The 16,950-nt window shown below is 36.8% G+C and overlaps 1 protein-coding gene across 1 annotated transcript in view; it reads left to right on the forward strand.

The window, feature by feature from the left end:
* Positions 1–16,950, forward strand: part of SPPL3 (signal peptide peptidase like 3) — a 143,418-nt gene that overhangs the window by 96,890 nt on the left and 29,578 nt on the right. The window contains exon 2 of the mRNA XM_046025558.1: positions 1,257–1,334. Coding sequence (XP_045881514.1) covers positions 1,257–1,334 — 78 coding nt within the window. The remainder of the gene's footprint in view (positions 1–1,256; positions 1,335–16,950) is intronic.

A 16,950-nucleotide genomic window follows, 5' to 3' on the forward strand; every position in this document is an offset into this window, starting at 1 on the left:
AACATACAAGGAATTTGCTTCTGTATGTTGCCTTTTTTGCTTAATGGTACAGCCATTCAGCAGCTGCTCAGCAGAAAGTTGGGAATGCTCTTAGCTCTTAAAAACAATTACCAAGTCCATTACTGTGTCATATCTCAGTCGTTCATCTGTTACCCTAAGGAAAGCCCCCCCCCCCCAGTTCTTCTGTAGGATCCACCTATTACATATTCTCAGAGGACCTTGTACTTGTCTCTCCCCTTTACAACATTTTCCATGATATTTACTTGTTTTAAACTTTTTGTTTTCATTCCTTTGGAAAGAACGGAGTTTAATTTTTTTATTCCTTTAGAACATTCAGTATGGGACCAAGACAGTCTTGTTTGTTACTGTATCCCCAGTCACTAGCAGAGTACCAGCATAGAGGCATCATCAAATATTTGGTGAATGAAAAAAAATGAGAAATTTGTTTTAGGAAAATTGTGAACAAAAATGATTAGTGTGAAGGGTTAACTCCTGGAGACAGTCTTACACACAAGATTTTTGTTGGTCAAGCCATAGAAGAGAGCTAAAGAATTGGCCAGTAGGATTTAGAGAAGTGGAATGGTTGGGGATGTGGCAGTTGCAAGATTTGCTGACTGTTATTAATGTGTAAAGAGGGGGTGTCAGAAATGCAGCCGACTTCTAGCTTTGAACTGAGGGAATTGTAATTCCATTCCTTAAGAGGATCAAGTATGAAGGGAAGTTTACTGACTTTAATTTGGGACCTTGTTGTCTTGGAAGAACACCTGTAGGACACCCGGATGGGGAGAACCCAGTGGGCAATTAAAAAATGGAAATGGAATACAGGGAAGAGGTACAGGCTTCACCTCATCACTGAGGAAAAGCAGTAAAATACTATTAACAGTTCAAGTGTAAACTGATAACAGTTTAATCACTGAGACTTTTTATCTTTGGCACAGTGATGGTATTTATTTTGGTACTTCTTAAATTGGGAGTGGATGTTGTAGGCATATGTGGTATACAGAGGTGGGATTTTTACATTGATATCATATAACATCCTGAGAATGTTAACTAATAATAGCTGCGAACCTACACACGTATTCTTTATATTAAACTAGCAGACCTCATTTTAATTATGCTGTTTGTTCATGCTAATTTACATTTTTTTTAACTTAAAGACAGTAATGAAGCTTAGTGAGATAGAACTCCACCAGACTCTAAATTCCATGAGGACTTGTAGCATGTGATCTAATTTTTTTCCCCTCTTATTTCTCTAGGGCCTATTCCCTGGTGGATTCCAGTCAAGTGTCTACATTTCTGATTTCAATTCTGCTTATAGTCTATGGTAGTTTCAGGTGAGTTGCTCTCAATATGGATGGATTTCAGTTGGAGCTGGAAGAAGCCTTGCCCTGAAAGTGTAAAAACTTACTGCTCTGTGAATAGAAACTTGACTAACAAGAATTGAGTTAGAGTGGGATAATTCTGATATTTATTCGTTGGTTGGCTGCTGTTAAAACATTTTAATCCAAACATGTAAAAATTGCTTAAAAATTAAAATTTAAAATTGCTTTAATTCTGGTTCTAGAAATAATGACTCACATAAGTGAAAAGATCAAGGAGAGAATCCTTGATAGTGATTCTACAGAGTTTGAAAAGGGACAGAAAGTTTTCCTTAATACAGAGGCATTGACATTGGTTGAGCCACATGCACTTACTGATGGTCTATTCTTTTGACCTATAGAAATGATTTCATACGGCTTCACCTACTGTCTTTAGGGTTGTGCCAAGATCATTCACCAAGTATTCTGCTAACATTGGCAGTGCAGAGACTGGATCTTGAAATCCCTGTCCTACCAGGCAGCCCTAGGAATGGAATACAAAGGAAAATCCAGAAGCTAGAGGCTTCTAATCTTCTCCCTCCTTACTTGAGAGAGAGGAAATTAGTGATTGATAACTCACATGTTTTATGGATTATATATTTACAAATGAAGGCTGCCTGAGAAATTTTAAATAGAGAACTTAGAATGGGTTGATAGTGATAAATGAAATAATCAGGTGTGAGGATTTTGAACTGCCCAGTATTACAGCTGTAGTTGAATGAGCACTTGATAAAATCAGACTTCTAGGATTTATCTCAAAACTGGGTAGAATGGTAAAATACTATTGATAATTCCAGTATCAGCTGATAAAAGTTTGAATGTTTAAGATTTCTACTGAGAGCCCTAGAATCATAACCACTCTTAGGAAGCATTAATCAAGCTAGAGCAATTTAGAACCTTATCAACACAATCTTGATATTTTGTATCATACTTGGGACATGTTTCTGATTTTTTCTCTTTGAGTTTGTAATGTATCAACATTTCGAAAATTACTTTGTCATTAAAAACAAGATCTTGTAGGGGCACCTGGGTGGCTCAGTGGGTTAAAGCCTCTGGCTTCGGCTCAAGTCATGATCTCACAGTTCTGGGACCAAGAGAGCATCGGGCTCTCTGCCTGGCAGGGAGCCTGCTTCCTCCTCTCTCTCTGCCTGCCTCTCTGCCTACTTGTGATCTCTTTCTCTCTCTGTCAAATAAATAAGTAAAATCTTTGGGGGAAAAAAAAAAGATCTTCTAGATTCAAAATTCTGATACTACTTTTCATTAGTAGAAATGACTGTGTATAATTTATATACAATGTACATTTTCATTTTTAAATCATTTACTTTCTGATTATTTTTACCTAACAAAAAATATTTTCCATAATCTTCATACTAATTTTTAGTAAGTTGATATTTCTTTGTGTTACTGTCTTACTCCACTATTGTTGGACATGTGGATTGTTAAAGTGACCATCTTTTTATGTGTTCTTTGACTGGTTAAATTATTTCCTTAAGACAAATATCCAGAAGTTGAAAAACTTTGCCAGAGAGTGTGAACTGGCTCTTACTACTACATATTGTCATATAATTTGTATTATAATACCAATTATACGACTGGGAAGATTTTAAACAAAATTGATATGATAGGTGTACCATAAAATTATATAGATGGAAAGGACTTCTCTGGTCAACTCTCTTATTTTACAAATGAAGGAACTGAAGCCCAACCAGATGGAGTAACTTGACAAAGATTACACAACTAGTTGGTAACAAACTCTGGACTAGAACCCAGTTCTTAATACTTCTGGTCCAGTACCTTATATCTTTTATACTTTAAGGAATTTAAATTGACCTCACTGTGTAAGTCTGGAAGCGTTTTCTCCTGTTTCCTGGAAAGATTATGCAAAATTGTGTTACTTTTTTATGTATATGCTAGAACTCACCAGTAATACCATCTAAAGCCTGGCTTCTCTCTTTGTGAGAAGATGATTTTTGTTTTCTCCTACTTTGTTCACTACTTTCTTTCTCTTTTTTTTTAAGTATTAGGACATTAAAAAATTTTTTATTGGGATAAAATATAATGTAAAATTTACTGTTTTTAACCGTTTTTAATTACACAGTTCAGTAGCCGGTTTGAGCCTTTTTTAGCACACATTACTGTTCTTTTATTATAGTCATTTTAGTACTAGGATGTGAAATGATACCTCATTTTGGCTTTGGTTGCATTTCCCTAATAATTCAGATTAGAATGTTGAAAAGTTGTTGAGCATCTTTTCATGTGCTCTGTTGGCCATATGTTTTTCTTCTTCGGTGAAATGTCTATTCAGATCTTCGGCCATTTTTAAATTGGGTTGTTTTTGTTATACTGAGTTGTAACATTTCTTTAAATAGTCTGGATACAAGTTTTCTCTCAGTCCTAGGATTTGCAAATGTCTTCTCCCAATCTCTGCCTTTCATCATCTTGATACTGTCTTTCATAGTGTGTAAGCATCTTTAATTTTGATAAAGTCCACCTTACCAACTTTTTGTTTCATGGATCGTGTTTTTCCTAATCCATGGGCACAAAGAGTTTCTCATGTTTTCTTTAAAAAACTTTTCTAGTTTTATTGCTTTCATTTAAGTCCATAATTCATTGTGAGTTAATTTTTCTGTGTGGCATGAAGTAAAATATAAATTTATTTCATGAATGTGGCTGTCCAGTTGTCCCGGCACCATTTATTGAAAAGTCTGTCCGTTTCCCCATCAAATTGCATCAGCGCCACTGTGAAAACACAGTTGACTATAAATGTGGATACCGATTTCTGTTCTTTGGTCCAGTGTCTTGATTGCTGTAGCTTTTATAATTGTTGAAATCCATCGTGCTCGTCTTACAACTTAGTACTTTTTTAGAATTTTTGCTAATCTGGATCTTCTGTATTTCGTGTAACTTTAGATTTAGCTCATTCTTTTCTTTTCTTTTTTTTTTTTTTTTAGATTTTTATTTATTTATTTATTTGACGGAGAGAGATCACAAGTAGGCAGAGAGAGGGGGGAAGCAAGCTACCTGCCGAGCAGACAGCCCCATGTGGGGCTCGATCCCAGGACCCCGAGATCACGACCCGAGCCGAAGGCAGAGGCTTTAACCCACTGAGCCACCCAGGTGCCCCAGCTCATTGTTTTCTACCAAAAAAAGTCTACTGAGATTTTGTAGGTATTGTGGATATGCAGATCACTTCAGGGAGTGGCTCTCCTAAAACTGAGTCTTCCGGTTCAGAGACCTTAACTGTCTCTCCATTTACTTAGAGCTTTACTTTTTCCTTAGTAATGCTTTGTAATTTTCCATGTACGAGGCTTGCACTTCTGTTGTTAAGTATGTCATTCTTTTGGATATTCCTAAGAATTTCATTCTCTTTGGATATAAGTATTTGATGAAATTTTTTTCTTGGTTTCATTTTTGGGTTTTTCATTGGTGAGTATGTAGAACCACGCTTGATTTTGTATGTTGATCTGGTATCCTGTGGCCTTGATGAACTCATTTATTGTGCTGATAGTTTTTTGTATACAGACTCTATACAGACTCCTTAGGTTTTTCTACACACAGGATAATGTGATCTGCAAATAAAGACAATTTTGTTTCTTCTTTTCAAATCTGAATGCCTTTAATTTTTTCCTCTTCCTTCTTTTCCCACCCTTATTGCATAGGATAGAACCTCCAGTACAGTGTTGAATAGAAAGTGAAAAGAGCACACTTCCATCCTTCTTTGCTTTGTTCCTCATCTTAAGGGGAAAGCATTTAATTGTTCACCAGTAAGTGCCCTGTTAGCTGTACATTTTTCATAAATGCCTTTATCAGTGAGGAAATTTCTTCCTGTGTCTAGTTTGTGGAGAGTTCTTATCATGAATGGGTTTTGTCAAGCATTTTCATGCTTTTACTGAGATAGTCATGTGACTTTTATGTATTGTTCTATTAATACAGTATATTAATTTTTTAATGTTGAACCAACTTTGTATTCCTGGGATAAATCTCAGCTCATGGTTATATACCCTTTTAAACATTGCTCATATTTTGTTAAAGACTTTTGTGTCTGTATTCATGAGGGATATTGGTCTGTTCTGTTCTTGATATCCATCTTCTTATGATTTTGGTACCTAGAGAATACTGGCTTCATTGAATGAGTTGGGAAGTGTTTCCTCTTTTATTTTCCTGAAAAGATTGTGTTAGAATTGTATTATTTCTTCTTTAAACATTTGTTAGAGTTTACCTGTCTAAAGCCGGGCTTTCCTTTGTGGAAAGCTTTTTTTGGTTTTGTTTTTTTCCTACTTGGTTCAATACTTTATTCCTTTTTCTTTTTTTTTAAGTATTAGTAGGGTTTTTTGGTTTTTTTTTTTAAAGATTTTACTTATTTATTTGACAGACAGAGATCACAAGTACGCTGAGAGTCAGGCAGGGAGAGAGAGGGGAGAGAGCCTGATGTGGGACTGGATCCCAGGACCCTGGGATCATGACCTGAGCGGAAGGCAGAGGCTTAACCCACTGAGCCACCCAGGCGCCCCTAGTAGGGTTTTTTTTTTTAATAGCTTTATACATATCTATACATAGATAAAATTCTCCTATGTAAAGTGCACAATTTTAGCATTTACAGTTTTAGTATTTACAAAATTGTGCAACTGTCACCAATTTTAGAACAATTTTATCATCCCAGAGGAAGCCTTGTATCCATTAGCAGTCATTCCCCTTTGCCTTATCCCTTGTTCTAGGCAACCACTAATCTGTTTTCTGTCTCTATATAGATTTGCCTATTCTGGAAATTTACATTTAAGTAGAATCTGCAATACATGGCCTTTTGTAACTGGCTCTTTCACTTAATGTTCTTAAAGTTTATTCATGTTGTAGCATGTGTCAGTACTTAATTCCTTTTTATTGCCAATATCTTGTTTATCCATGCATCAGTTGATAGATATTTAGGTTGTTTCTACATTGGGCTGCTGTGAACATTCATGTGTAAGTTTGTGTGGGGACATAAGTTTTCATTTCTTTTGAATGGATACCTAGGACTGGAATTGCTGGGTCATATGGCAACTCTATTTTTAACATTTTGAGAAACTGCCACTGTTTTTCAAAGCAGCTGCATCATTTTACATTCCTACTGGCAGTGTATAAGGGTTCTAATTTCTGTTATTATCTGTCTTTTGATTATAGATACTGTATTCTGTTTTGGTGGATACGGAGTGGTATCTCACTGTGGTTTTGATATGCATTTCCTTAGGGACTAATGATGTGTTGACCATCTTTTCATGTGCGTATTTACCATATGTGTGTCTTCTTTAGTGAAGTGTCTCTTCCTATCTTTTGTCCATTTTAAAATTGTATCACCTTCTTATTATTGTTCTGAGAATTCTTTTTATATTATGGATCCAAGTCCTTTATCAGATAAGAGCTTGCAGAGAGTTTCTCCTAACCTTTGTCTTTTCACTTTGTTTATAATTCTTATATTGTCCTAATAGATTGAGATAAAATGTCACTTTTTAGAAACAGTTTTTGTCATGAAAGTCCTATATTGTCTGATGTTAGTATAACCATTCCAGTTCTCTTATGGTTGCATGTGGAAAGATTGTTAATTACCAATTTTATTTCTTCTTCTAAGTCTACTTAGATTTTCTGTTTCTTTTTGAGTTGATTTTGGTAATATGTGTCTTTCTAGGATTTGTGCATCTTTTCTAAATGATTTCATTTGTTGACATCAGTTTGTTTATATTCATGTATAATTCATTTAATTTTTATTGATCGGTAGTGAGGGATGTTCTTTTAATTTTTTATCGTAGTCATTTGTATCTTTAGTCTTTTTTTTTTCCTTGATCACGCTAGCTAAAGGCTTATCAATTTTGTTGCTCTTTTCAAAGAAACGGGTTTTGGTTTCATTATTTTTTCTTTTTTTTTTTTTTAATAAACTTTTTAAAAAATATTTATTTGACAAGAGAAATCACAACTAGGCAGAGAGGCAGGTAGAGAGAGAGGAGGAAGCTGGCTCCCTGCGAAGCAGAGAGCCCGATGCGGGGCTCGATCCCAGGACCCCTGGGATCATGACCTGAGCCGAAGGCAGAGGCTCTAACCCACTGAGCCACCCAGGCGCCCCAGGTTTCATTATTTTTTCTTAATTTTTTTTCTATTTTCTGATTTAATTGATCTCCACTTTAATTTTTATTATTCCTTCCATCTGCTTGCTATGGGTTTAGTTTGTGCTGCTTATTACACTTGACCACTTAAAATAGAAGCTGAAGTTACTGATTTGAAGCCTTTCTTCTTTTTTAACATAAGCAATTAGAGCTGCAGATTTCTCTCTAAACATTGCTTTAACTGCATCCTGTACATTTTTTTATGTTGTATTTTGTTTCATTCAATTCAAGATACTTTCTAATTTCCCTGGTGATTTTTTCTTTGACTCATGGGTTCTTTATAAGTGTGTTGCTTACTTTCCTACTATTTGGGAATATTTAAAAATTCTCTCTATTGAAAGGAATTTTAAGAGCCTAATTCAATTCCACTGTGGTCAGAGACATACTTTTTATGATTTCAGTCTTTTTAAATGTATTGAGGCTCATTTTATGGCCCAACATATTATCTGTCCTAAAAAATGTTCCATGTGCAGTTGGAAAAATCGGTCTAAAACAGAGGGTTGAGAGCAGGAAGTGACATAATCTGGTTTGTGTTTTAGAAAGGTTGTTGTGGGTTCTGTATGAGAAATAGAAACTGGGAGCGTGTTGCCCTTGTACAGGCAAGAAATCATGATGGCCTTATCTGGGCTAATAGTAGTAAAGTGAAATGTCCGTGGATTTAGGACAAGACGGCTGACAGAACGGATAGTATGTGTGAGAGAGAGGAGTCCACTCCAAGGTTTATGGCTGAAACAACTGGATCCAGTGATGATGCCATTTCTGAGATGGAAAACTCTATAAAAGAAGCAGACTTTTCGTGGACACACGGTTTTACAAAGCAGATACGATTTATCAAGAGACTGATGTCGGTTCTGTTCTCTTCCTTCTCTTTAATTTAGGACAAGAAATTTAACCTCTGTAGACCCCTATCTGGACAGTTGTTAATTTGATTAATTAATGAGTATTACTATGATTTATAATAATAGTAGTGTCATTTATTCTGACTTAATAACGGTATCTCTCTTTACGGTTTCCAGAGGGAGTTGGAAGTATATTTTAGTAGTGCTTTACCAGATTTAGTAGTGCTTTCACATCTTTTTCTTTCTGAGTATTTAGTAAACAAGCAATACTGCAGTTACTGCTTTGGTAGGTCAAAACTTGTCAAATGTTGGCAGTTTTATGTAGTTCAACCTGGTAGATTCTTTTTACTCATTGACTAGGATCATGTAGGGTTTTATGTATTTCTTTTCTCAAAAATACCTCTTTGTGATAACAGAAGTGAAAATTGAAGTCATCATTGAGGTAAAACTAGTAGCAAAGTAATTTCCTTAATTCTTGCTTTCGTATAAACATTGGATAGCTGGGTGAAGTGAAGTGGCCTGTGACTTTTTTTTTTTTTTTTTTTTCCAGATTTTATTTATTTATTTATTTGACAGAGATCATAAGTAGGCAGAGAGGCAGGCAGAGAGAGTGAGAGGGAAGTAGGCTCCCTGCCAAGCAGAGAGCCCGATGTGGGACTCGATCCCAGGACCCTGAGATCATGACCTGAGCCGAAGGCAGAGGCTTAAACCACTGAGCCACCCAGGCGCCCTGGCCTGTGACTTTTTGTACATAGATTCCTTGATGAAATTATTTACAGAGAGTTCGAGGCAAAGCCAGTGGGTACCCTGTGGGTTCAGAATGATGCTTCCCAGTCTACATGCTTTCTGACTCCTACTGTTTGGGTTTTCTACAGTTGAGATGCTTTTTAATTGTTGTGAGTTGACTTTTGTTACTTACTGTGAGGGGGTTGGGTGGAGATGTATGATTTTTGTTGGCTCTCATAATCTTTTTACTGTGATATTAACTGAATTTAAAAATGTGACGAAGATGAAGAAAACAGCTAATAGTTTGATGAGCATTTATTTGACAGGTATGGTGCTAAGTGCTTTACACAAAGTCTCATTGAATTCTTGTATTAATTCAGTAAGATAGATATTGTTATTCCCATTTTACACATGAGGACACTGGGCCCAGAGATGTTTAAGTGGTCAAGTGTAATAAGTGATGAAGCTGGGATTTAAGTACTTTACTACTGCCAGCTGTTGAGAATAGTAACAATTTCAAATCTGAACCAAATAAATTGATCTGGTTGTAAACTCAGAAGGAATGAGAAGCTTTCTTATAAACCTCTTTTTTGTGATTTTTTTTTTCCTTCAGCCATGGTCTTCAGGCCTTATTGTACATAAAAATCACCAGGGGAAGATTGCTTCACTAGGCTTCAGATGCGGACCTAACGCCCAAGCCTGTTCAAGCGGCCTGTGTGACACTCTTTGTGCAGACTCTTTCTTGACTTTCTGAGTTGTTAGTTCTTGATTGCTGGTAGCATTTTCAGGGCCCATTCGTTGATATGTTGTTTACCCTTTACAGAGCTATTTGAAACTCTCCTGCAGTTCTCGAAGTTTTTCTCTTTCGCTAAAAAAAAAAAAAAAAATTCCCCTCCAGTCTTACTCTTTTTTTTTTTTTTTTTAATTTATTTGAGAGAGAGCATGCTAGAGAGAGGGAGAGAGTGCACAAGCAAAAGCAGTGGAGAGGGGCAGAGGGAGAGGGAGAAGCAGACTCCCACAGAGCAGGGAGCCCAATGCAAGGCTCTGCCCCAGGACCCTGGGATCATGACCTGAGCCAAAGGCAGACGATTGACCAACTGAACAACCCCAGTGCCCCTCCAGTCTTTATTCTTGAACTGTCCTTCATGGTTTACCACCACCTGCTACTGAAATTTTCTCTGTTAGCTTCATGACTTACTTTTCATGCTACCCTCCATATAGGACATGCACAAAAAACGTTCCTGAATTTGAATAGACCAGTTTGTATTATTCCCCTTCCCCCACTACCCAACCAGATATGTTCCATATCTCCTCTGAGACCATGAGACTGTATTATTTACTCATTCAAATTATCACATTTTACTCAGAGCTTTGAAGAAATGGGGAATACCATAAAATACAGAATAAAAGATTTGTGAATTGTACGGGTTATTTCTTACCAGGCTTTCACGTTTTTAAGTACAGAAGGAAAAACTATACTGTGTAAAACTAGATTCTAAAAGCCAAAGCCAATCCTCAATTTAGGAACTCTTATGTTTGCCATCCCTTGGCTGAGCTTTGCTAGATTTCCTATATTACTTAAACCGACACCTGTCTCTCCTTAGTCTTTCTACTTGCTCAGGAAAAAATATATCATAATTACTTATTTAATCAGTATGTCCCTGAAGAATTTGACAAACTATGACAAACTACAGAAGAGCATTAATTGTGAGAGAGAGAATAAACTTCCAACCACAGCTCCTTACTGGCAAGATACTTAAGTTCTGTTTCGTCAGGAATCATAGACACAGAAATGACAGGTTTGAAATAGATCTAAGAGAAAATCCAAAGGAAGACATATTTTATATCCTATCTCTCTAGGAAGATAATTATTTAACATATATTTATCGATAATCCCTATATAAAGTTGCTGTATGAAGGAAGAACAGAACTTCTGTAACTGTAGGGTAACTACTACCTTTTTCCTAAGACAAGCACTTACCTGTGCTTTCTTTAATGGCAAAGGCAATTTATTTTCTTATACCCAGACCTACTCTAGGAAGACAATGTCATCAAGTTAGTGAGACTGCAGAGAGTATAAGAAATGCACTTTCTATAATTGTGTTGCCCTTCACACTAAATGTGTATCACTGTAGAGTCAGACCAGGTTAATAGAAACAAATTCCATCGTGGTCCACAGTGTCGTGACAGGTGTTGATCACACAGTGCTGTGGCGTTTGACGTGTTACCTTTTGAACTGCTCTTGTTGCCACCTCATAATCTGTCCTACCTTCAGAAAACATCATTTACAGGGGCACCTGGTGGCTCAGTTTGTTAAGCATCTGCCTTCAGCTCTGTTCATGATCTCAGGGTCCTGGGATGGAGCTGCACATCAGGCTCCCTGCTTGGCAGGAAGCCTGCTTTTCCCTCTCCCATTCCCCTGCTTATATTCCCTCTCTCACTGTCTTTCTCTCTGTCAAATAAATAAAATCTTTTAAAAAATCATATACAGAAATCTGAATTTATTAGGGAATGGTTATGTACATTGTAATATATATGGACAGGTTCCTTGATATACTTAACAGTTTCATCAACTCTTTTTAAAATGTTCCATTTATAAAAAACCACTGAGTTTTCTAGAAACACACATCTAGCTTAAGTCCAGTTCAGCCATGTAGTGTTTTCTCCGACCAGTGAATTCCTCTCTTCATTGTACCTGCTTCTGATATTAGAATGATCAAAAAACATGGTATTATTAAAATATTAAGATAAAAAATTCCAATTTGCCTTTCTTCTCCAGTACTCACAGTGTACTCTGTTTTCAGAATTCAAATGAATGAACAAGTATAACTCAGCAAATATGTTCTCAGCTCCATTTTGCTTCCTGCAATTGTTTATTTTTGCTCTGCCCTGTTCAAAAGGATTTCAGGCCATTTGCTAGAGTTTTCCAACTTGTGATGAGATAAGGTAAATTAAAATAGGGCCAAAGAAAAGAAAAAGTATGGGTGGAGACAAAGAGCCAAAAGTAATTCTAAAAATGCAAACCATACTGGCCAACACCTTTACTACTGGTGGTCCACAAATAGCACAGTAAGCCTTCTAGTAGCCAACTTTAAGAAGAAAAGAAAACCTTTACAGTGCTGTTGAATAAAAAGAACCTAGTTGTTCAGGTGAATTACAACTGTTGTTGGTCTTAAGATCAGACAGACCTTTATCCTGAAGATCCTCAGAAAGAGGAGAAACTTTGAGTTTCATAGCAGTTCAAAATAAGCATTCAGATGTTTGTTGAATGAATTACAGTGCCGTTCAAAATCAGCTAGAAGGTCATTTCATGAAAATACATTTCAGCAAAAGTAATTTTGCTAAAATTAGAGGCACACAGCCAGCAGCAGAAAGTTGTGGTTCAGATTGCTAGCTTACTCTGGTCTAACATTATATTTTAGAATATCTAGAGAAATGAATGGGTTGTTCGTTCTTCAAACGATTATTCCTGAATATTGATCTCTTGATAAATGTTGGCAGCAGTCCAGACATGTACTCTGTTGCCAGGCGAATACAGACCTCTTTGTCTTAACAGTGCTCAGAGCACATTTGTATTTTCATCAGAACTAAGGAACCTAAAAAGGCCCAATGATAAGCCCATATTTCCTCTTGTTCTAGGCAAGCAGTGGAAATTCCCACGGACCTAGGACTTTCTTTAGAAAATCTTTTATAATCCAGTCCAGTACATAAAGACATGAGTAGTTGATTTCCTCAAGTTCTGTTCCTTGCAGCTGAATTAGTTTTAGTCTGAAAAATTTAGAGCAAATACAACCAGATTTCCAGCTCAGCCAAAATAAATCTTATTAAAGCACTCAGAGAACATTAAACTACTTCCTCCTATAGTTAGTGTCTGTGATATACTACTTCTGACATGCACGTCAAAGTGACCCCAAAAAGGCACACTTAAGATTTTCACTTATTCACAAATTTAAATTTGAAGAACATTGATCCAGTTGTTCTTTCTGACACTAATTAGCTGACAGGCTCAGTTATCAGTTGAACCCTTCCCAGTTCACTATAAAACCATATCATCTTATTATAAAAGGATGCTCGTCTTAATATTTCTCTGTAATAAGGCAGGATATATGCAGTTCATCCAAAAATGGTATCAGGTTATGTTAACTCAAGGAGAAATACTGTGTAGTTTGTTTCTTGGTTTTGTTTTGTTTTTTTTTTTTAAATGAGAAAAAAACTAGTGTGTATTGATGTAAAAAGACATCCTTGGAATACTATTCCATATATTAATGTGTGAAATAATACTGTATTAATCCTCATTTTTTAAAAAGGCAATTGTATACCAAATACATATATCTCTGGAGATGGGGAGTCTGTTTACCTTTTTCTCCTGTTTGGGTTTTTTAGTAATCAGTATATTTTTTCAAAAAAATAGAAGTTCATTTGTTTTGGAAGGGTTGATATTATAGCCAAGACAGGGTGTATAGTGAGAACCTTCGTTTCCTTACCTTATAGGGATAATAATAGAGCATCTTCATATTAGTTTGCTACAACTGCCATAATAAAGTAACACAGACTATCTAACTTTAAAAACAGGAATTTATTTCAGGAGGCCAAAAGTCCAAGATCAATGTGTCAACAGAGTTGGTCTCGTTCTGAAACAGCTAATAGGTTGCTGTCTTCACATGTAGATGGTGCCCTTCGCATGATTTTCTCTCACATGTAAGCATGTGCCAGGGGTGACTGTCACTCTCTGTCCTAATCTCCTCCTCTTATAAAGATATCAGTCAGATTGGATCAGGGCCTACCCTCTCCACTCCCATTTTAATTTCATTACATCTTTAAGAAGAAAAGAAAACCTTTACAGTGCTGTTGAATAAAAAGAACCTAGTTGTTCAGGTGAATTACAACTGTTGTTGGTCTTAAGATCAGACAGACCTTTAACCTAAGATCCTCAGAAAGAGGAGAAACTTTGAATTTCTCCTAAATACAGTCGATATTACTAGTTACAGTTATTCTGTGAAACAAATATTTCTCATAAAGCAGCTAGCTTATAATGCCTGACAGGAAAAGCTCTAATAAAGGTTAACTATTACCATTATTTTAATCCTGAGGAAGTTTTCAGTTGCTTAGTCAGAAGACCATCTCTTTTACCTGGAATCTTAGTAGTAGATTCTTCATATAGGTTCTTGGCTAGCATCAATAATTAGAAATTTGTATGCCTCCTACAGCTTGACCCATAACTATTTTCTGTTCAGTCATAGTTGATGACAAGGCAACTAAAAATAGCAAATGATATGCTATAATTTAGATGGCATTTTCTGCAATGGTAGGTGGTTGTGATGAAATAGCCAGAGCCCAGGTCTTTCTGTGAGTGTTTGAACATTGATTTCAGTAACCCAGACTTGCTGTTAAGCAAATAGCCAAGATACAATTTGGCTGGAATGTCTAGTGATAACACTGATGAATTAATGTATGTTACTGTATAGTGATAACAATGAGATTATGATGGCAGGGGGTAGGGGGGTGGAGTTAAAGATAGTCTTTTATGAAGATGGAACAAACGCTTCTAGGTCCATACAAGCAATTTCATGTCTGTAGAGTTAATAAAGATCACCAAGTAAGGCAGGATAAAGGCTCATCATTCTGCTCAGGAAGCAGCCAAGACTTTATTTAAACAGCTTAAGTTGGCTGTCACTTGTGCAGTGTAACTGTTGCTGGACCCCAGTAACAGTGGCCTGGAATCTGCTAAACCTAGGTTGTCCATTGATCTTGTTTTGTAAAGCTACAATACACGCATCTTCCTGTTTGAGCAAATACATGGGGCCCCACAACCTCATTTAACCAGATTTCTGTTTTGTGGAGTAGTGACCCGTGGTCTGTTTTATCAAGCAGTGCTTGGTTTTAGCTAAGCTTACTTGTGGCAGTAAGAAACTCAAGTTCTGAAACTTCTCAAGTTTCAAGTAAGCTTCAGACCATACACATGCTTGCTTACCCCACACCCCTACCTTATACCTCATTAGCCTATCTAAAACTTTCAGGTCCCTGCAACAGTTACCAGACTAGGGTCTAAGAAAATGTTACAACTAAAACTGGTTTTAAGTTAGTCACAACCTACTAGTAGTTGGAAAGAAGGGGAGTCCTTGCCTTAAAACAGCGAGGGTAGTCTTAAATAGTCCTTAGTTAATAACAAATTGAACTGTAGTTAGGTATCACCACTAAGCCTATCTGACAGTACTCCGCAGCCAGTCTCATTTACCCAACGTTAAGACAAAGGCTTTGTACTAGCTGTGCCGAGGGTCAAACCATAAAGATGACTGGTACTTTCCAGTCCAGACATCATTATAATGGCCAGGAGAAAGCATAGGAAAAGCTAACAATTTGTAATAGCCAGCCCCAGTGGTTGAGATGCTGGTTAACAGTTTCTATAAATGTATCATGCTGTCTTCAAGATTCTAAGCTGAGTAGACATAACAAATGTTGTTGTTGTTGTTGTTATTTCCACTCATAAGTGAAGTTGAAAAATGCAATTTAAATTAATACAGGTCTTCTCCAAAGCATCCCCACAGGGAAGAAGTGGTCTTTATATTCCCATGGCTCCAGATAGGTCCTCATAAATTACATCACCAGTTTTAGAGTTTAACTCTCTTAGCTTTTCCATGAGAAACATGGATTAAAGTTTAAAAACCACAGAAACTGAAAACTAGGACCAGTGTCTTACAGGAGAAATATTTGCAAAACATTGTGTCTAGTTAGTTGTGGAACTAATCAAAGTTGACCAGGTAGAGTTTGTCCCAGGAGCCAGTAGCTGTAACAGTAACTAGGGCTGACTGAGTTGCGAACAGCTAGTATACTTCCTAATCGCTGTTAAAGTGTCTTCCTCTCATTGCTGGAGAAATAGAAGTCCCTAATACTAGATGTGAGAAGATGAATGTTTAAAATACAGGGCTTGTGTGTGTGTGTGTGTGTGTGTGTGTGTGTGTGTGTGTGTGTAATTATAAACTCCCAGGAAGGCCAATGCATCAGAGTCCTGACGGTATTCAGAAGAGCAGTGTTATTATCCATGTTTTAAAGGGTGTTGTCGTTTGCAACCACATGGATGGAACCAGAGGGTATTATGCTAAGCGAAATAAGTCAGTCAGAGAAAGACAATTATCATATGATCTCCAGACACTGGAGGGTTAGGGGACAGGGGAGAGATTGTTCAAAGGGTCAGCTATAAGATGAATAAGTTCTGGAGACCTAATGTACATTGTGGTGACTATAGTTAATGTACTTCTGTACTTAAAACTTGCTTAGAGAATAGATTTCAGGTGTCTGACCATGAGAAAAAGAGATAATTACAGGAAGCAGTGGATATGTTAATTAGTTTTACTGTGGTAATCATTTCACAATGTATACATGTATCAAAACATCATGTTGTATACCATAAATGGTACAGTTTTTACTAGTCAAAAATAAATTTAAGGGGCGCCTGGGTGGCTCAGTTGTTAAGCATCTGCCTTCGACTCAGGTCATGGTCCCAGGGTCCTGGGATTAAGCCCCACGTCGGGCTCCCTGCTCAGGGGAGCTTGCTTCTCCCTCTCCTACTCCCCCTGCTTGTGTTCCCTCTCTAGCTGTCTCTCTCTCTGTCAAAGAAATACAAAGTAAATAAGTAAATAGATATATATAAAATAAATTTAAGAAAAAGGGAAAACATTAAAGACAATTTCTAGGTAATGGTGCAGGGAGAGACATCCCCTTCCTCAAAGAGTCCAGGAAGCGTAAGGCAGCTAGAGTCAACAGGACAGAATCTGAAAGACAAAAGTGCTTTAAAGACAGAAAACCCCAGAGATCTGCAGGTGCACCCTTTGAGAAGTCATTGGAGTATTGATCACTGCATGCTTGTGAGGACATTACCTGAAGTTAAGGAAAGGATAA

This window comes from Meles meles, chromosome 12, assembly GCF_922984935.1.
Source record: "Meles meles chromosome 12, mMelMel3.1 paternal haplotype, whole genome shotgun sequence".
NCBI classification, from domain to species: domain Eukaryota; kingdom Metazoa; phylum Chordata; class Mammalia; order Carnivora; family Mustelidae; genus Meles; species Meles meles.